Below are 21,886 nucleotides of genomic sequence, written 5' to 3'. Positions count from 1 at the left end.
TAGCATCATTTCCCAACTGGAAACTCTTTTAAAAACTACAGTATTCTAGAAGGAACAGCAGCATAATTATTATTTTTCTAAGTAGTGCCAGATGTGTTTAAAAGCCACAAAGATAAACAGGAGGGGAAAAGCTGCATACTTTGAATTAAAGCTAGTAAGAGCATAAACAAGGCCCTCCAAGAGCCACAGGCTGACAGACCAAGTTCCTGCTCATCAAATCTCTTTCCTACTTGAAGTTACAGAAGCATGCACCACCTCAAAGTTACCATGCCAGGGCAGAACACATTACAGGAAAAATATCAGTCTACTTTTCCTCTAGAAAAGCTCCGAGACTTCCAGTATCTCAATTACCATGAAATCCATGAACCACCACATTCTGCTATGCTACCTCACCTCACTGCAATGGGAGGCAGACAGGAAGTCTTGCATCTCTCATGACAACCACCTCAGCTCCATGGGAACCACGGTCCTGCCTTTGGACATTCTGCTTTGCCTTATTTCTTTCTGTGTGATTATCCCCTGGAATTATGGCTAGTTTGGATTGCTAGTGCTCTGACAGAAATACAGAACTGCCTGACATCAGAATGAGACATAGATGTGAACAGGAAAAAAAAAAGGAAAAAACAGGAGAGGAAGAAGTTTTTCCTGTGATTGCTTGTGCTTCAAATAATCTTGTCCCCACACTGCTATATACAGGATAGCTTCAGAGATGTTCAACGAAAAAGCTCTGATCCTGCCACTTACCTGATGAAACAGAACACACTCTTTCCTTCACCAGCAAGGCATCACCAGCACAATGTTCTGACTAAACTCCTTTCATTTCTTCTCTCTAATTTTACCTACACCTTGAACAAGCAGAGCAATGCTTCAAATTCTGAGAACAGAAAAGCAATGTTCTTCTGCTCAGGATATTGTTTTTGTTGGCTTTACTCCTTACTCCAGCCTTTAGATTAGAACCTAGAATAAACACACCAGTACTTCAGAAGGGCAGAGAAGGCTTATAACCATAACACTCTCCTAGCATATCTAACAAAAACTAGAAGCAGTCCAGTGACTAACAGGTGCCCAGAAACAGGAAGGAAAAACTGTTTGAAGGCATTGCTTGTTTTTTTATTCAATTTCAAGACACAAGTATTACAATTTTTAAATCGGGTAACAGCATCAGTTCAGGGACTGCCCACTGCAATGCCTAGAAAGAGCCCAGAGATTACAGACCATCACCTTTTGAGTGGAGACATTTTCCTTTATGTAATATTCATGGCCAACAATGACTTTCCGTCTCCTGCTTGAAGCCAGCACATCCTTCCCCCAACAGGAAGGAGTGGAGTTCACAGAAGGTTTCTCAGCCTTTTCAGCACAGATTTATTCCCCATTATGAATGCAACCACAGAAGAGCCCCCACCAAACTACACTGACCTCCCACACTGAAAAACAGCACTAACATTTCAGCCAGCACATTCCTACTAGCACCTCAGAGCCCATAATCACATGCCTCAGGGCTGTTCTTCAGATACAGCTGGAGGTAATTTTTGTATATCTGTGGGTCAGTTATTGTAGCCTTGATAGCAGGGTCCTCCTTCATGGCCTCCATCCAGCGTTGGAGCTTTGGGGTGTGATTCAAAGAGCTACAGGAAAAAGGAAGAGACTGAGTAAGGCAAATGGAAAATTAGGAGGGCATCAAGGAAACAAAACAGCTTGAAAAATTCCACTTTACTACTTTCTCTGTCCCAGTAAAGTGTCCAGTTTAGAGCAGGATGAAAACTGCAACGCAGTACAAGCTTTCTTCAGCAGCCCCCAAGAGTGGCCCATTGCTGCCGGGTACACCAGGAATATTGATGCTGAGGCACTTCAGAACACACCAGAAGCAAGGCAAAGTACTCACTCCTTCAGCTGGAATGGTTCCAGACGTTCAAACCATGGCCAGATCATGTAGTCAACCATTGAGACCGAGTCCCCACCATAAAACACCGTGTTGCGTTTGGACAGAACCTGGGAAGGGTGAGAGGTATCAGCTGCCCCTCAAAGGAAAAGTGCAGCAGAACACTACACAAAAATCCCACTGCACAGTGGAAGGCAGGCACACTACAGGGATCAGTGAGCAAATGAAGGAGATACAGTAAATTTCTCTTGTGCATGCAGTATTAGCAGAGTCAGTATAGTTAAGATTAATACTACAGCTGCTATTTCACAAACTCAGCCCAGCTCTTCTCCAGAGATTCAAAATCTGTCACAAAATATGAACCACTAACAAGCTGCAGCATGTGCACAAAGAGTAGCTTAGCTCAGAATGTTTGTGATTTCTTGCTTGTCATAAAGCATAAATGGCACAGACTAATCAAGCACAGCAGCAAACATTCATTTCTTGAGCAATAAATCCAGCTAAATTAATCATCCTGCTAAATTAGAGCACCATTTTAGCAGGGACTCTCCTCCCATGGCAGCTGAGGCCAAGTGGTGTCAGGGAAGCATTTCTAACATTACATCTCAAACTGCATTTGATTCCAGGTGCAAAGGCAACAGGAAGCAAGTGTAACTTACACCAGAAAGAGATCCTCCTCACAGCTCAGCACAGAAAGCAGGGCCACAAAGCATGAGGCAAGCTCTCCTGTTACATTTATGACTCTGATACATTTTTAAGTGCCATGGTTACCCAAGTTTAATGTGCTTTAAATGACTCCCCAGAGCTAGATAAGTGGCTCTAGATTCATAAGTGGCTCTATTTTTGGGCACTCTGGTGTTTTAAAGGTGGAGCTCAAAAGACCTTACAAGTCTTGGTCTTTTTGAACACACGCCCCCTGTACACTCATATGGCATTTACTCCCTGTCCATAACCCCCATGATCTAGTAGAAATCTTGATGCAGCCCTTCAGGAAGCATGGAGCTATCTGAGCTCCCAGGTGTCTGGCAGAACACAACCAGCAGCTGCACAGGGGCAGCGATGGGAACACAGCCCCCTCTGTCGGGCAGCAGAAATCAAAATACAGAAGTGTTCCAAAGTACTTCCCCTCTGGAATATCTCTTGCAATACACTGAGGGAAGTTTGCATGGCTCTGTTTCAGCCACCTATTCACAGCTGACCATCAGCTGCTGCTGTAAAATCATTCAGGGTATAGTAAAATGGAGACAATGAAGGAACAGCAAGTTATTTTGCAGTATTAATCAAGCAGGAAGAAGGTTAATCCTTCCCTAATGTTTAATACATCTGTATTTCAGGGAAGTGAAACACACAACTTCCCCCAGGAACTCGTCATCTGCACTACTCCAGCCTCAGTCTGACCAGATGGGCAAGACTACCCTGGAAACAATTGTGTTTTGGCAGCCCAAGGGGATGGGAAAGCAGAATGCACTGGACTGTTAGGAGAACTAGGAAAGAAGTGAAAGGTTATTGGCAGCTTTGCACCAGAACAGAAATACCCTGGAGGAACTGTTCTTCATTGATCCACTCAAGCATTGGCTGTGGATGCTAAAGACAGAAGGAATGGACTCATGACAGAGACAAGTGCAACAGCTGTTCAGATCAGCCAAGAACCATTACTGACACGGACTGTCAAGTGGCTAACACAGCATCAAAGCCCCCTGACATTTCCTGGAGCTCCACTGAACTTGCATTACACCACCAGTAGCAGAACATGGTCCAGGGTTGGATTTCTACAAAGCATACATTACATTCTGCTTCCACCCACCCCCAAAGATAAGCTCTAGAATGAACAAGATTTTATGTCATCACCAAGGTACCTGCACTGGTTGGGTTCAGCACAGATGCTTTTCAGCAGCTCAGACTCTTCAGCCCTTGCTCTTTGTACATGCTGCAAGGTCTCCTTCACTTAGAGCAGAACACAGATATCCAAGACAACAGCAGTGGTTGTTCAAATTCAAAACTCTCTACAAGTCTACAGTCTTTATCATTAGATAAAGTTTAGTTTAACTATTTTTGGTCCTTGAAATTTATTCCAATGGTGCCATTGTGCATCCTGGGCTGAGGGTAATAAATTGAGAGATTGTTTCTTGTGATAACTACCAACTAAATGAGAGATCTACCACCAAATGCCACAGCATGAAAGGAAAAAAAGGGAACATATAAAGGCTGGCAACCTCCTTGTTATCATGAAATACTCTCACCTCTTCAAGTTTGCCAAACTTTTCAGCAATCTCTGCTTTCAGTGCAGTGGTGTCCTGTCCATCTTTGACTGCCAAAACATGCTTGAAAAGCAAGGATGTTATCTATACAAAGGAAAGTATAAAGTTTTTAATGCACCTATACAAGAATACAAGTTAGCCACTCAAAACTTTAAATGTTAACTTAGATGTTAAGATATTAAATGCAAATTAAATCTTAAGAGATTTGACGTTAAAGAGCTACATAAAATCTGCTGATAAAAATCTTCTATGCTTCATAAAAGGCAAGCAAAAGCCTAGAGGAAGAATTAACACAAACAGTAATGAACTTTAGTCTTGTAATAAGAAGAGAATAGTGAAAAGTGTTTCCTATCTGCACATTTTCTTTCTTGCAACACACTTCCCTCTTTCCGTTCAGTCTATTTACAAAGGGCTGTTGCAAATACATTCTCTCTTTTATTCCCTTTCTTTGTCCACACCCTTTGCATCTTCTGTTTCTTTCTCTCCTGTCTCATATCCATGTGACTTCTTTTACTTCCTAGACTCCTCAAATCACATGCTTTATATGTTTGAATGTACAGAGAGGTTAATTCCAGTCAGCCAGCTCCAACCCCAAATAAGAGCCAAAACCAGCCTCCCTACACAAGTCCCATGTTTACAGCCACGTGCCATCTCCTGTCCATGGTTTTAGGCTCTCTCAGTCAGGCACTTCCCACATCCTGCATTCCTTATTCAGTACTTCCTCCAGAAAGGACCAGAATAAAATACAGCAATTGTCACTTGCCAGGTCTCACATATTTGGCTCTCTTGGTCTGCTAACCTTTGCTCTACTGTAGGATGCTCAAAACCCTACCTCAGTCATACAAAGTTGCACTTGCTTGGATGCCTTCCTGCATCCAACCTTGCACATAATTCTGGGAGCAATTCAGAGACACAGTGGATTGTATATGCTCACAGCAAAAGGCCCCAAATATCCCCTCTGCTTATTTAAATGCTCATCCCAGACACAAAACCTGCCTTCAAGGATGAAAGCAGCATCAGCAAGAGAGTGCAGCTTTTGGTGCAATGGTGAAGTCAGAAACAGTCCCACTCTGATCACACAGTACCTTTGAGAAGTCTTCCAAGAGCATCTTTTGACAAGCTCGCTCATAGGGGTCTGAAGGCATCAGCTTCTTCCCTGGAAATGCTTCATCCAAGTACTCACAGGTGATTGGGGACTCCCAGATCAGCTGGCCCTTGCTGGTCTCCAGAACAGGAACCAGCCCAGAGGGGTTCTTCTCAAAGTACCACTCAGGTTTGTTTTTCAGATTGATGTTGATTACTTCATGGCTAAAAGGGCAAAAGAAACAAGACCCAGACAGGCTCAGTTCTGCTCCAGTCCACCCCATTCCCTGGTGAAATGCAGTCACCTCAAGAGTTCAGTACTTGAGAGGCTCAACCCCAAGCCCCTGTACTCCCCTGTTTTCTTTGAAGCTGTTTGCAGGACTAATCCTTTGACACACAAGTACTGCCACACTTTGCTGGAGAAAGCATGCACTGACTTGCAATGAGTTGTCTGCAGACTGCATGCATGTCTTTTATTAGTTTAACAAGCACATAACTAACAAGCTAAAAACAAAAATTAGAACCCAGCACACTTATCACATGTGAGTTCAGGGGCAGTCTAAGAAAGAAGCAGTTAACTGCAAATGAGCTACACCCCAATTAAGAAATGCATCTGAACCTTAACCTGCCCTTACACCAAAGAACAAATCAGGAGAGCATCCTTCCTACTTATCTTCCCAACCTATGGCCTCATAAGGAACAACTGCTTAGGGTAAAGGCAAATAGATATTGATTAAAAAAATACATGGGAAATACGTCTATATTTAAAAAACAGAAGTTATATGCTGAGTCGTGTGTGTGACCCCTGAAAATTCCTATTAAGCCCAAAGGTCTGCTAAACATAGCTGAGCCTTCAAAACAACTGAGTACTTACCAGAAGGCAACTATCACATCTAGGTAGCCATAAAACCCCTCCAAAATCACTATGCTACAACAAACCTTCCAGCTCCAACATCAGTCCAAAGACACTAAATAAAAACAGAATTAAACTGACCCAGTGGTTTTATTGCATCTACTCTGTCAAAACCAAAACATCCATGTAAAAAACAAAATGAACTAACTCAACTCTCATCTTACTTTTAAGAGACCTGTTAGCATTCCCTGTTCCAACATGAACTCCAAGCCCTGTGTTGGTTAACAAACCACTGGTAGGCCTTGGACTTGGCAGAGTCAGAAAAAAGATGGAAAAAATGGTTAATTTTAATTTGTGCCTGAGGGAGACATTAGACACCATTCAAGAATGCTGAAATGGCTATCTTGAAAAAGAAACAAACACAAACGTTGAATTTTATTAACTTACTACAGCACAAGAATGAGACAAAGTTATAGGAACACGGTACATTTCCTTTTTAAAAAGGTCATTCACTCTCTAGTGTGTTTTGCTGGGCAGCGACACAACAAAAACAACTGAATATCCATAGCTTCCAGAATTTTCACAGCCACTCGCATCAAAAACAAACAGTGCTATGTCTCTGCTCACATTTACTCAGCGCAAAAATTATAAAAGAAAATCAGCTTGGGGTTTTTACTTTGGGCCTTTATGCAGCTGCTTTCATACACACCAGACTCATTCAAGCTCCAGAGCCAAATCACGCACAGAAGCCTGTTCCCAAGCAGTTCGTTCAGGGATGTTTAATTTAGGAAACAGAGGAAGCCAGGCCCGCCGCTCGCTCCGGAGCTCACCTGATGCCCTTGGCGCGGAGAACCAGGCGAGTCCGCTGCGCGTAGGGGCAGAAGCGCATGCTGTAGAGCCGGATCAGCCCCGCGGGCACCGGGCCCGGCGCCGCGCTGCCTGCGGGGAGAGCACAGGGGCTGTGACCGCCGGCCCTGCCCCAGCCCCAGAGCCGTGCCGGGCCCGCTCCAGCCCCAGAGCCGTGCCGGGCCCGCGGCGCTTACCCTTGCCCAGGCTGCGGGAGTGATCGCCCGACATCCCGACACGGCGCGATGGGCCCCGATCTGTGACGGCTCCGATCGGTGACGGCCCCTGCGCAGCGCCCGGCCCAGGGCCGCCGGCACCGCCCGCGGGGGACGGGTGTGCGGCCCCGCCTCTCTCCCTGCCTCCCTGCCCGCCCGGGGCAGCGCCGCTGCCGCTGCTGACTCAGAGCGCTGCCCCGTGGTCTCTCCCTGAGCCGGCCGCCCGCCCCACGCTGCTGGGACAGGCACTGCTCAGCTGCTCTCCATGCCCTCCCTCCCCGTTTACAAATAACTGCACAACCACCTCCGGCATTCCCGTGGAGACAGGACACTCATCTGAACTGCACCTCACGGGCCAGGTGTATCTATAAGCAGTGCCTCCAGCAGCTGCTGAGGTACCAGGATCCCCTCAGTGTCACAGACATGTTTTATGAAAAATCCTTTCCTTAGGATTTTTTCTCCTGAGAAGCCGAGAGGCCTCAGAAACAAAATGTAAACAATATTTATCTGCTGCTGTGGAATGCAACAGGTGCACCTGTGATTGGTCTCATGTGGTTGTTTCTAATTAATGCCCAATCACAGTCCAGCTGTCTCAGACTGTCTCTGTCAGTCACAAGCCTTCGTTGTCATTCTTTTTCTATTCTTAGCTAGCCTTCTGATGAAATCCTTTCTTCTTTTAGTATAGTTTTAATGTAATATATATCATAAAATAATGAATCAAGCCTTCTGAAACATGGAGTCAACACTCTCATCTCAACACCATCACACCTCAGTGCCTCCTCCCGCATCACCTACCATTCTCCAAAACCCCATCCAACCCCACCTTGAGGGTAACAAGAAGGGTTTATCTCTCCTGCAGCTGTTCTGCTTCATGATAAAAACCCTGAGAGGAGATAAAATAACCCAGGAAACAACAGAACATAGCAAAAGTTAAATCTAACTTAATTACTACAGAGCAGTTATAGGATTCATGCTTGCTTCTGCAAAGATCTTTGTGGGAACATCAGTGTGTGCATAGAGCAAAAGAACCAAAGCACAGATTGAAGTCTCCTCCATCCCTTTGCTCCCTCTTCACTTGAGATTAGGGCACCAGGGCCTTCCTTGTACCAGCTTTCCTTGAAGTATAAAAATGGAAATGGAGGTGCTTTCCTGTCAATGATTTTCATATATTCACACAGTGTCCAGGTCGATTTCTGACCACAGAGGTAAAGTGATTCCCTTCCTGTGGCCCCACACACCAATCTTCAGGTTGGCACTGTACATTAATAGGAAATAGCTAATTTGTAGGGACCAGCGGGCTGGCACAGCTCTTGCCAAAGGGAGGGAAAATCCTGGCAATGCATACTCCTCTGTCGAACCCCCAGGCTAACAGAGCATTCTCCAGTCCCATCAGTGGATCCATGCTTACACAAGGGACAAGTCCTACCTGTTTTGGTTTGGTTTTGTCACTGGAGACACCTGGTCACAAAGACCAGTATTTTCTGTGGTGATCTCACCTGCAGATAAACACTGGTCGCTAGTAACATAACCATGACTTTGACACCATTATCCATTACAATGGAGGAACATGATTTTTGTTGAGTCACTGCTGCTTGATTATACATATATTAAGCAGCTAAGCACAGAAAGGGAGTGGTAATTTGTTGCACAAGTCTGCCATGCCCTAGGCAAACAGAACCTGTACATAAGGTGCTCTTTGCCAACAAAATTTTCTCCTACCATAAAAAAAAATCCCAACTGTGTTAGAGGACATAATTCTTATTCCTCTAAGTACCTATCCTTAGTAAAGATTCAGCAAAATTTTGTGTGATGAAAATAGAGAAAATTAATTTGAAATTTCTCATAGCGATTATGAAACACACAGGCAGTCTTCTAGCCCACAGCCTGGAGACAGGCATGTAGGAACTCAAACCAGCATCACAAGACCCACATGCTGCAATAGGCCCTCAGAAGTACCAAAGAAAATAAACTCACTTCCTCATTCTCTGCTGGTGTTGCCTGGCATGCAGAGTGCCTGTGGAGACAGGAGGTGAGGAATGGGCTTGTCCTGCTGCCTCTGGGCAGAAATGCCACTCTCCATGCATTGCCCTCTAGCACTGTGAGCACACACCAGGATGGCAAAACTGCACACTGCCACTGTACAGGGAAGTTACAGCAAACTAACACAAACAACACACTATAAATAACAATCCTTCCTTAGGAAAATAAATCTATTTTTTAAATACTTGGAGATTATTGCTGTGTCACCAGGCTAAGAGCTTCAAGTACAGAAGGAAAGGCTGCAGGTGTATTTTCTCTTTTTTTCTGGGGAAAACTTCTCAGCTCACTCTGAAGCTTCAGGAGCTTTATTGCACAGAATCCAAGAAGAACTTTTGTACCTTGTGGAATTACAGAATCATCAAGGTTGGGAGAGACATTCAAGATCATCAAATCACCCCTAAATCACATCACCCAGCACCAGATCCAGACCCCTCCTGAATACCTTTAGGGATGGTGACTGCAGAAAGACACAATGGGAAAATAGGTACAGCTGTCCTGCAAAGAGACAGGCAGATGGCACCGGATGAGATGCAGGGACACGCAGGATGACCAAGACATGGAACCCACAGACTCTCTCCCAAGGCTGATACACCCCTACACTTGATTCAGCAGCAATGATTGCCCAGGTGAAAGGGCACAGATTATATCAGTAGCTCGGGGCAGAACTACCCCAGCTTATCAACAATAAGAGCTCGAGCAGGACCACTCACGCTTCTCACGCCTCAGATAAGAGGCCATGTCCCCACATGGTTCTTAAATACCCGCCCGTGCTCATTGATTGGCTGGCGCAGGGGCGCGGGCCAATCAGCTGCGTGCTCCCAGCCCGGCCAATGGCGGGCGCCGTTGCTGTTGCCAGGGCGCGGGGGTCCCGCGGCGGCGGCGGCGGGGATGGCGGCGGGGCCGAGCTCGGCGGGACCCGGCGCGGAGGGAGCCGCCCTGGAAGTGAGGTGGGGGCGGCGGCACCGCGCCCACACGCTCCTGACCCGCCTGGGGGGCGCCGTGTCCTCAGCTGTGCTCAGCCCGCGGCGGCTCCGTGAATTGAGCGGTCACACAGGGAGGGGGGGCTGCGCTGTCGGGGTCTGTCAGGACAGCGCGCGGGGAGAGAGAGAAGCACGGGCGCGGATGGCAGGATCACGGAATGGGGCGGCCCAGGGGACCGCAGTGGTAAACCTGACCCAAACTCCCTGCTCAGGCAGGGTCATCCCAGAGCATGGTGCGTGCGATTATATCCACACGGTTCTGGGAGAGCTCCAGTGAGGAGACTCCACAGCCTGTCTGAAAAAAACCTGTTCCAGTGCCTGGTTGCTCGCACAGTAGTTCCTCTCTTTCCTCTCTTTCTTTCCTTTCCTTTCCTTTCTGTCTGTCTATGCATCTGTCTGTCTATCTATCTATCTATCTATCTATCTATCTCTTTAATATTTAACAGCCTGAACCCTTGTCCCCCTATGCCTTTACTGGATGTATAATAATGATAAATAATGATAAATTGCACTGTCACCCCCATTAATTTATCCCTGCGTACAAGTTTTCTAGATTCCATTTTCCCTCTGGAAACAGAAGTTAGGAATACTTCATTTCCCCTGATTCAGAGCTAATGTTGCAGAAAAGCACAGAGCTAGTTCTGTAAGGGTGTTCAGACAGGTCTCATGTGCCATGGCACTCCATACAGCCTGTTCTTGTATGAAGGAAGGCCCAGAAAAACATTGTCAGCTGAAATGTCTCCTCTGTTGCTATGGCTTTCAGCTCATCTCCACAAGCACATTGTCAGGGCTCCCACTCCTCTCTGGCTCCACTTGACTCCAATGTAGCAAAAGAAGCCAAGAGAAGAAATTCCTCAGAAAAGATAATGGGAAGTTATTGCTGGAAATAAATTTATCTCAAGACCAGCAATTTTAAGGCATTCCTAAGTATGAGAGTGCTGAGGCTTTAGTACCATCTTCTCTGAAGAGTACAACAGATCAGCAACTGAGCTGATTTTATGACTGACTTATGTTTGTGAAAGAAACATAAAAATATTTCTGGTCATTGCAGAGAACAAGGTCTTTCCCAGTCAAATTCTCTAATTTGGAAAAAGAGCAGAGATGGGATGTTTCTGAATAATAATTCAAAGGGAGAATGCTAACAGCAATGTTGTACACAGAGAGTATATGTTACACTGCTGGAGCTTTCCTGCCATGGTACCAGCAGGCTGAACTGACATCCTCATTTGGTGGTAAATGCAAATCCCTTTGGTAAGAGCACCCTGATGTTTGTCCACACACTTTTTGAAAAATAAAAACATCTGCTAGCAGTTATGAATTTGTTGACATGTTGTAAGCTCATAAACAGAGTCCTCTTGTCAGTAATTTATTTCTGTCCTTGTGTAACACATCCTGTTTACATTCCAGAGTTTTACCATGTTAAAGTACTGGAGTCTTTAAAGCAGAACAGTCCTCCTGGTTTGCTTCATATAAACAGAAGCTGTACCTTTTTATCTTTTATTTTATGTGTATGAGATGAACTATGAAAGTGCAAAAAGGTTAAGCAAACACAATTGGGTCCCAAGTACAGATCCTACCCATGCAATTCTTTCAAATAAAGTTATACCCTCTGCAGGGATATGTGAAACCAGAGCCTGTGAACTTGGCTGACTTTCTTTTTAGTGAAAACTGAAAGAAATAAAAGCATCTCTCCATGTTCTTATGCCAGTCCTTTGTGCATTTTGTGACTGTAGGTTTTTGGAAACAGTGAACTAGTGACTCATAATACCAGATCTTAGTTGTTGTGGTTTTGCAACACTGGTATGAGGATGAGTCTAACGAATCCCAGTCATCAGTTCAGTGTAACTTAGGCATTCCCTTTTGCACAGTATTTTGAGAAATGTGTGTCTGACGCCTGTTTTAACATTCAGTTACTCTGTTTGCAGTTGGGTTCAGGGGTTCTCAAACAAGAGCTTGGCCTTTGTCAACAATCAAACTGTCTGCTACCCTTGTGGTAATTACATCCTCTTCCTGGACATCGAAACAAAGAAGACAAGAGCAGTGCAGTGCCAGAATGGCCAGGTGGGAGCCTTTGCAGCAAGTGCCAGCAGCCAAGTGGTGGCTTTTTCTGACCGGCAGCTGAATCCCCTCATACACATCTACACTTTTCCAGAACTGAGAAAACTGACAGAATTAAAAGGTAGTGATGTGGTTACCCTCATCATCATCATCGTTTCATTAAAACAATATTTAATCATCAGTTTCTGAAGTTGTGGGGCCTTTTTATGAGACTTTAAAACCAGGGATGTTTGTCCCTGTCACATGTCCTTTCTCATGAAAAGATTCATGGAAAGCAGTGCAAGGAATTTTCCACTGCACTACTTTTATTTAGGTTTAAGATAGGGAGGAATATGGCCATACATAATGACGTTAATTTAAAAGGAAAAGAAAAGGAGTTAAATGGAATTAGTTTTAGGAAAATGTAGTCAGAATAAGCAATAAAATCATACTGCAGTAGACTCCCAAGCAGACTGCTGAAAGCCAGATGAGAAATCCAGGATGTGAGGGATGAGGATTCTTGCAGTTAAACTTTGGAGTTCAGAATCTAATGTATGGTTTTGCCTGCTTCATGTAATTTCTCTCCTTGGTTTAGTTGCTTACCCTATTCATGCTTCAGTTCCCTTGCCATTTAAATAAGGATCATGATACTTGCTTTTTCATGTATTTGAATAAAAGTATGACTGCAAAGGATTTCATGGGACATGGGGAAAAATACTTTACAATTTCAAGGTATTACTGGAAAGGAAATTGAAAAAAATCCAAGCAGTAATACATAGGGAGCATTTTTATTATCAAATCAAAAGAATAATCTGCAGTGAAGCAAAGAAATCAAGGGCCTGAAGAATATTTAAAGAGTTAAATGGATATAAAGGAAGTGAGAAGAGTATCTGTGGTATTATAAAATAAAGTCTGGGACAATCAAAGACCATGTTCTTTATTTTTACATTTCAGGTGATGCTCAGCTGGACTATACCTTACTTGCATTAAGTTTTAAAGGCCCATATCTGGCCAGTTACTCTTCAATCCCAGAGTTTGTTCTTTCAGTATGGTAAGAGTAAAAAACCAAAATTCTCTTATACCATTTGTATTTAATTCATATTTTTGTGTGACTACTGTTTTAGCATAGATTAAGCTAACAAATATGGAACACATACTGGTTGCCTTAATCTTTTTTTTTTCCTGACTGATCATTGTCTGCAAACTTTCTGTACCAAAAATGCTGTTTATTTTCTAGTATTAGTAGACACTAGTCAAAATGGCTGTAAGCTGTAGCAAAGTTATCTTTCACCTTCTTCCAAATTTTGTTTTTTGGAGTGTTTCCAGAGCCTACAGCATCAGTTAATTATCTGTTCACTGTTGGAGGGTGAGCACCATGCTGGTTGTGGAAGAAAGTTGCCTGCTGAAAAGAGGAAAAGGGTTCTAAAGCCGATTGGCACTGGTTTGTCCCCCTGGACTGTTCAGTGGTCCTCTTAATTACTTTTGCTTGATCTTAGTTCTGGCTTATAATTTTGCTCAGTGATTACACAAACTTGGATCACTGGGTTAGATCACAATTTTCTGTTCATTGATGTGAAGTATTATATAATGCAGTGCAGATACAGAAAGGTAGAATATTTAATGTTTTAATTGTACTATAAAATACAGTCCTGCTCTTGCCTTCATTGCCAGCAAGCTCCCATTGACTGTGGAGTCTGAGCACTTCAAAATAAATGTGGAGGGTGGAGTAGGAGAGAGGCAAGTGAGGACATGTAGGGAATAGTCAGTATAGTCTCAGTTTACTGATGATCTTTTCTTGTACAAGTGAAGATGCAGAAACTTCTGGAATTCCAGAATTTCAGTAATGAGAGTAGATACTATTACAGATGCCCCTTCTTTATCCCTTCTGAAGAAGAACAATGTTTGCTGTGATCATACACAGTAGTTCAAGAAGGATGTCTGTGCAGATCACACTGGAAACCAACAAAGGCTCACTGGCCTCACAGCTGACACACTTGTCACCTACAGCAGAAGTAACACATGTGGTCCAGTGTGTTCATTGTGTGCTCTTAAACAAAAATGCACCATCCTGAAAGACTTCTCTAGATTATTCTTAAAACCAGGAACACCTAGAAGTGTTTAAATGCTTTAAAGTAGTAGTAATTTCCCAGGTCGAAAAATTTTTACCAGTTTGAATCGGCGTGTTACAACAATCAGCAGGTAATTGTCATAAAAACCGTCCTAAGTCACAAAGAATTTAGTAACAAACTATAATTACATTAGAATATTAAGCTTAGAATGTGCAATAATTTGAACAGAGTTGTGTGAATTTACTTTCACTTCCTGTGAAATCAGGACCTTCATTTTTGTCATTGGATTATACTGTGCATTCATTGAAGATATATGTGTGTATAAAGGTCAGAAATCACAGTGTAGAGCATTAGATGTCATGACTATATGACAATTGCACAGCCCCAGTACTTTAAGCAGCTAGTTTGGAATCAGAGGTGTAAGAGATGTTTTGAAAGATGTCAGTCTCAAAATATAAAGAGCTTGTGGATAACTAAAAGCTATTTTATCTCTAATATTTATTCTTTGCTGTTCAAAGGAGAAACTTAATGTCAGATTCCTTTTCAGATACATGTTTCACCATAGTTTCAGATCTTAGTAAATTATCTACTATAAAACCCTGTTGGCGTTATCTGGTAGGTATGAGACAAGAGCATGCTGACAGATCTTTAGAAAGCAAGATAAGCTGATATCTGTAAAAGTCAGAATTGCAGTTTATAGCTTCCTCTAATTTTAATGAGGGCAACTGCATATGTGTGAATAATTCCCAATTTTGCATATGCTATAAATGTTAACCATTGTTTGCTTCGTGATCATTTCTGTGAGTGAATTTTTTACAGCCAGGCTAAGGGATTATACTGAATCTATTTACAGCAGTGTATGCATTTTACATTTCTCCTCTCAGCAATAATGACAAATACTAAAGCTATAAATGTTATTTAGATTAACAGTCAGAGAGATTGTCCAATAAAGTAAAAAATGGTTTTAACCATTTTCTTCAAATGTTGTTAATCAGTTCTTGGATAGCACCTAAAAATGCAAATTCCGTCAGATATTAATCTGAATATTGAAAAATATTAAAAATAGATGAGGAGGTCATAAAATAGGTTATACTGGACAAAAAAAAAGTCAGCAGAAAACAGATTCCCAGGTTTCTGTTAGCTACACATAACAGTCCCACACAATCTCTGCCCTGGTTTCTGGCCAAGTTAGTTAATGCAGCCATAGCTTGTATGTCTGCACTCTCAACACAATTACTGTATTATCTAGGTAATTAATCCATAGATAATCAGAGGCTGAATGTGGTTTCTTTCCTCATTATCACACCTTCCAGCTGCAAGCACTACAGTCATTATGTTACAGATTGGAAAAACAAGGCTGGGGTGCTGAAGAATAATTGTTTGGGTCCATTTTAGTTGTTGCTGATGGAGCTAATGACAAAAAAATCAATTTCTCTTGACCATTGGTCTTTTCACAAAAGAGAGTGACTGATAATGTTTCTAAAATGTCAGTTATTCAATAATTTTCTAGCAGTAATAATTTTATGTGTGGCTAATTAACTACATCCTTTTCATTCTCAAGGGGACCTTACTGTTTTGACAGCAGAAATTTTTTGTCAGTGACAAATTATTTGTTTTCCAAACTGGATCTTGAACATCAGTCCTAATCACATCCAGACCTTTGGCTTCAATGTTTTTTACCTCTTTAATGGATTTAATTTTCTTTTATTCTCCTTAATGAAGGAACTGGCAAGAAAATATCCTCCTGTGCAGTGAGTCTCAGCCAGGGCTAACAGGAACCTCTCTGAGTTTTAACCCCATGAATTGGCAGCAGCTGTGTTTTGTTGCTGAGACCTCTGTAACCATCTGGTGTGTTGAAAGGAGCAAGGACGAGCATCTCCTCACACGACAGTGAGTGCAGCACCCCTCAGGCTAAGAGCAACATCTAAAAGTGTATTTTAATAATTAAAGACTAGCAACATCTATCTGCAAAGGATTTAGTCCCACTTAGTTCACCTAGATATTGCAGTCAGTAATTTCTAAATCACAACCACTATAAATCTGTCTAGTCAAGCAAGTGAATTAAATTTTTGATTTCATTTCTTAGTACTCACATGACCAGATTATGCACACCATGAAGCTAATACTAATCAGCTGCTTTGGCAGTGTTAATCAAAAGCTGTGTGACTGAATAAAGATAGTGCCTGGACTGCTTTTCTGTACATGGCTATGTTGAGCATTGCTTTTGTAGCTATGAAAGCATCAAATTTAGATCAATTTGTACAAGCATAGTTAAACAATATCTTGTTGTAATCACAAATTGTACCAAAAGCTGTATCAGTTTTCGATGTGATTTCCAACTTCTGTAGCTAATTTACAGGTCCAGAGAGCATGCCTCTGTCAATGCAATTCACTGAGCACAGCAAAACTAGAATTTATTTATGCCAAAATGTGTTTCGAGGTTTGTAGAAAAGTAGCATGTACCACTCAAGTTGGAGTTGTTGACATATGAAACCTGTGCTTCCCAGCTGTGTTTAATCTCATTAACTATTAATGTAATCAACATATTGCCACAGTTACACTAATGAAAGTATAAACAAGGCCTTAATTTGTGATCTGAAAAAAATACCAAAGGGTTTTTGCCTTTTAGCATTACAGAATGCATATGTAAATACATAGGCATACTCACTTTCCCTCCATTCAATTTGCTGAAATAAAGCCCATTTTGAAAACAGCTTCTCAGTTTTGCATCAGTGGTTGCTATTGATATTTCTTCTCCTCAGACTGTGTCTTTTGCCTTTTCACAGCCCTGTGGAACTCCCTGATGAACAGGGGGCCATGAGTCCTCATGAAGATTTGTTTTTCCCACCTTCTCGTAAAGATGATCCATACTATGGCCCTGATTTGCCAATTTCAGCCATTGCTGGACTGGAAGGAGATGAAGCAGAAACTTTTGTGGTAGTTACTGATTTTTTTCCTTTTTACTACTGCAAGTCATTATATTTTCTATACAAATAGGTGTTAATAAATTCAAAATTCTAATGCTTATTAAATAGGTAGAACCCAGTAAATGGATCTGTTACCTCAACAATATTTTTGAAATCCATTTTTCCAGGAGACTGAGAAGGCACAATGCTGCTGCATAGTGCAGTGTTGAGATGTTTTACATAGCTCCTAGCATAAATCTGTGCAGTGGAGGTTTGAATCTCTGTCCCAGAAGCAGTATGAAGTGTGTCAGCATTTAACTGTGCCCAAGCTAAAATGACCTGCTGAAAACTGGAAAACTTACTCCCATGCTAAACTGATGGTAACCATCACATATCCTTACTTCCCTTTGGGATTGCTTTCTTTTTGACATTGAAAATATTTCAAGCTATGAAAACATTGAAGGCTTTTTTCCAGACAGAAACCCCTGCTTCTGAAATACATTCCCATACCACTGTAAGTGTTGGACCTTGCCATTTGTCTCACTTGTATTTGATTATTTACTTTTTATCCTCCCTTGAGGTGCCTCTTTTTAGAGGCTTCAAAACTCTTCTCATTTTGTTTGAAATTTACTTTCACATGACTTCCAGCTAGAAGTGTGAAAACATTTAGTTTGCAAATCTGGGATTCTCTTCTTAGATTAAGACCATTGATTTCTATTTGGTGGCTTGTGATGTATATGAGACACCAAAACTGGCATGCATAAGATGACACTGGCATTGTATACTGCTCAATGGACAAATGGATGTTCTATATTAGTGTACAAAGTAGAGTCAAAAAGTAAACAGGAAATTATGTTTTCCTGGCTTCATCATCTTTTTGTTGCTTCGTGCTTTCACAATGGTAGAGGTTTTTAACTGTGTAACTAGTTTTCTATGGTTTTCAGGACAATCAATCAAGAACTATAAAAAAATTGTTTATTGATTCTAAATACATGTGAACTGTTCATATTTGAGATCACTTAGAACATAGAAAGGGAAGATAATATACGCTCATCTGGGGCCTTGCCGTTTTCTTCTGCCTTACTGCCTCTTAGGTCATGTGCAGATGATGAACTCTGCAAAACCCACTTTGTTCTTTATTCTGTAAAGTGAATTATAAGAAGTATTGGAGAAAAAACAGTTCCTGTGTTAGGTCTTTGGGGCTTAATAGAATTTGTCCTTGAATAGATGCCATGCTGTGCAGTAGTGGTAGGTAAGTTCTTATGCCTGAACTTGCAGAACCACGTTGGGGGCTTTTCCACATTGAAAAGTTTATCCTTTCAGCCATGCTAGATATATGTACTAGAGATCTCTATAGGGTTTTTGCATTCCCAGCTGCCTTCAGAAAAACCTAGATTTCTTTTTAGCACCTTCATTGTGATTACGTTCTCCTTATCCATAGAAATATTTCTGGAGTAAGAGTAAACTGTTCTAATAGTCTTCATTGAAGATTTCATTTTCTTTCAAATTATATGGTTAATATTTTGATAGTTATTTACTGTCCAGTTTTCTTAGATGGGTGTATTTTGGTTGCCAGTATTGGTAGGTAATGAAGAAGTTGTTTAGTAATGAAATGGGTTTTTTTTCAGAAATATAGGCTCTTGTCCCTTTTATCATGGTGGTGGTGGTATATTGTTTCCTGTGTACTAAACTGTGAGGTTCTACACTCACAGTTTAACACTGGGAGGTAATGAATCTGTTTCTGGCATGTTTTCACCTTGCTCCAGGAGATGGTAGCTGAGTAATTTTTTTTAGGAGTTGAATTTATTGTGCCTTCCAGCACTAATTCTCTCCTCCACGCATGCCTGTGCACATAAACTCCATCTCTAACCAAGCCGAAAAACTGAGCCCTCTTAGATCTTCTAAGCCCTGACACTGGAGGGAAATCACATGCTTGTGATTGTGCTGTCAAGTTAAGCACCTCTTTCCAACACCCCAGCACTGAAAAGCAAGCCCAGTGTTCTTGTTTGCCTCTTGGAGGTGTGTCAGTGTTCCATGCTCCAGAGCCATGTACTGAAGCTGGCTATTCACCCAAGTGTAACCACAGTGGGGCAGCAGAGGGAAAGGATTGAAATATCCCACAGCTTTCCATCCTTTTCTTCCTTGCATGAGATTTTTCTAGATCAGAGTTTTCTACATGTGCTTTACCACAGAATCACAGAATGTGCTGGGTTGGAAGGGCCCTACAAGGATCATCGAGTCCAACTCCTGGCCCTGCTCAGGACCATCCCCAGGAGTCACCCTGAGAGTGTTGTCCAAACACTTCTTGAACTTCTGTCAGCCTTGGTGCTGTGACCTCCTCCTGGGGAGCCTCTTCCAATGCCCAGCCAGCCTCTGGTGAAGAATCTTTCTCTAATGTCCAACCTAAACCTCCCTGGTACAGGCCATTCCCTCTGGTCCTGTCACTGTCACCACAGAGCAGAGATCAGTGTCTGGCCCTGCTCTTGCCCTCACAAGGGAGTTGTACCTGTAGTGAGGTCTCCCCTCTGTCTCCTTCTCCAGGCTGAAAAGACCGAGTGACTTCAGCTGCTCTTTATACAGCTCCCCCTCTAGAGCCTTAAATATCTTCCTAGCCCTCCTTTGGATACTCTCTAATAGTTTATTATCCTTGTTATATTGCAGTGACCAAAACTGCTCACAATACTTAAGGTGAGGCAGCCCCAGTGCAGAGCAGAGTGGGACAGTCAAGCCCACTTGAATCCATTTCATCTCTAGCACCAATTTTATTCCATTGTCTTTTTATAAAACTTTTTGTGGCAAGGATCCATCATGGATTTTTTTCCCCTGATGAGGTGCTACTCAAAAAGGGAGAAGTCAAAGAAAGACAGCATTATTATTATTATTATTGCTATTACTATTACTATTACTATTACTATGCACCATTGTACTATTGTACAGTCCAAGAAGCAACCTGGTTGGGGATTTACATAATCTCATCCTAGGCTTAGCATATTTTTATGTGTAAAGGCAGTCATGGCAGAAGATACAAAGGAACACTGCAGAAATTGTGTTTACCCAGAAAGCTTCTGTTTTGCAGAAGTTCAGTTACAACCTTCCCAAAGATTTGATGTTCAAGCCTTATAAAATCAGTGAAAATGCCTATATTAGATGTTTTTCTGGGTGATGTAAAGCCCTATTTGCTATAAATTTGTTACTGTCAGCCATATCTGATTTATAAAGTAAATATTAATATACTTTATTCCTGTAACATTTTTCCCCTGAGAAACTAAAAATGCTTTGTAGGCATAAATAAATAGAATGTAAGTTACTTACCCAGAATCATATAACAAGGGCTTGGTATATTTTGCTAATGAAATATAGGTACTTATGGATATCTGTCCTATGCTTTCATCACAAGTCCATCCATATTTTCTCTTTTTATAGAACCTCTAGTGAGACAGCAGGTTTTTTACAGAATCATACATAGAACCTTCTTTTTTTTCATCCATCATATTGTTTAGTGATCCTCACCACTTCTGCACACATGCATGGTGCTTTAAATCCTCTCTCTTAAATGTTCTCCCAAAGTTTTCTTGTCTTTTGTCCCCCTCTTACCCTCCCTGAATTCTCTTTAATCTGGTTCTTTCTGTCATGGTATTTTTATGACCTCTGTTACTGTTGTATCTGAGCAGGCCACTCTGTCTTTAATAATATTTGCTGGAGAAGTTCTGTTCTTCCTGTTTTATGAAGGACAGATTTATGAGAGTTATTTTAGCAAAATGAAATTCAAGGCACATGGGAAGTCCAGGTCAGGGATATTTCTAGCACTTATTTGCAGATGACACAAAGGTTGACAAAGCTGTTTTACAGAGCAATTTGGATTCTACGATAAGATAAGCTATTCAAACAAAATGTGTTTTAGTACTGCCAGGTATGCAAGAACCACATGTTCACATTTTGGCTATAAAGTGGAAGAATATTCCAAAAAGCAGTTTGAAAGGCATTTGTTGTGGTGAGGTCATAATAAGTAACCATTTAAATTGGGGCTTCTAGTGCCCTTCTGACATTTAAAGAACCCTCTAGGGGCTCAGTGTATTGAATTTTATCATAATTCTATCATTAAAACTTTGGGAAATGCCCTTGTTATGGTAGGTCAGTATCTTTGTGAGCATAGGGAAGATACTGGAGGGATTTCCAAGCTAGAGATAAAATTGTAACAGATGCAATTGCTGGAGAATAAATCCAGATAAATGCAAATTTAAAAATATATAGTTTTTAATTGAAAATATAATTCATCATTTAAACAAGTGTCTAGAGGGAGAAGTGAGTTCACCACCACAGTCTCCAGACATAGACTTTTGTGGAGAATGTTCTCTGTCAAGTTACTGGCTTCAGTGAAGGGATGACTGAATAAAATAATGCTGATTTAAACATGATGTCAGACTCTATGAGGTAATGATTTTTTTTTCTTATCTTGAAATGTATGTAACAGCTTGTCCAGATATTTGTCCATTGTTGATTGAACTTGTTTATTTTCATGCTGAAGCCTAGAAATTGTATTAAAACTTCAGTGCATCCTACTGCCCACTGCTGGACTGCAGCCTCAGAAATATACATGGGCTGTAAAGAAGGATATGTTTTGGCAATTGATGCTGAGCAATACAGTGTTTCTGTTCTTCAACAAAAATCTCCACCTGGTAAGAAATAGTTGAGTGTGTTTCATTCAAGCAGGGAAGAAAGT

At 41.8% G+C, this 21,886-nt stretch overlaps 2 protein-coding genes across 2 annotated transcripts in view; one reads left to right on the top strand and one right to left on the bottom strand.

The window, feature by feature from the left end:
- Window positions 1-1,088: 1,088 nt before the first annotated feature.
- On the bottom strand, window positions 1,089-7,262 carry GSTO1 (glutathione S-transferase omega 1). Its single transcript, XM_066554936.1, has 6 exons — window positions 7,117-7,262; window positions 6,904-7,012; window positions 5,223-5,445; window positions 4,120-4,221; window positions 1,883-1,989; window positions 1,089-1,625 (listed from the first exon to the last, which is right to left on the bottom strand). Exons 1-6 carry the CDS (start codon window positions 7,148-7,150, stop codon window positions 1,472-1,474), a joined length of 729 nt encoding a protein of 242 aa, XP_066411033.1. The 5' UTR covers window positions 7,151-7,262; the 3' UTR covers window positions 1,089-1,471.
- Window positions 7,263-9,920: 2,658 nt separating this feature from the next.
- CFAP43 (cilia and flagella associated protein 43) overlaps window positions 9,921-21,886 on the top strand; it is a 43,080-nt gene continuing 31,114 nt past the window's right edge. The window contains exons 1-6 of the mRNA XM_066555164.1: window positions 9,921-10,207; window positions 12,080-12,333; window positions 13,146-13,242; window positions 15,983-16,150; window positions 17,047-17,197; window positions 21,692-21,842. Coding sequence (XP_066411261.1) covers window positions 9,921-10,207; window positions 12,080-12,333; window positions 13,146-13,242; window positions 15,983-16,150; window positions 17,047-17,197; window positions 21,692-21,842 — 1,108 coding nt within the window. The remainder of the gene's footprint in view (window positions 10,208-12,079; window positions 12,334-13,145; window positions 13,243-15,982; window positions 16,151-17,046; window positions 17,198-21,691; window positions 21,843-21,886) is intronic.

Source organism: Molothrus aeneus, chromosome 8 (assembly GCF_037042795.1).
Source record: "Molothrus aeneus isolate 106 chromosome 8, BPBGC_Maene_1.0, whole genome shotgun sequence".
Lineage (NCBI taxonomy): Eukaryota > Metazoa > Chordata > Aves > Passeriformes > Icteridae > Molothrus > Molothrus aeneus.
The sequence above is the reverse complement of the archived record's forward strand: the minus strand, read 5'-3'. Positions and strand labels throughout refer to the sequence as shown.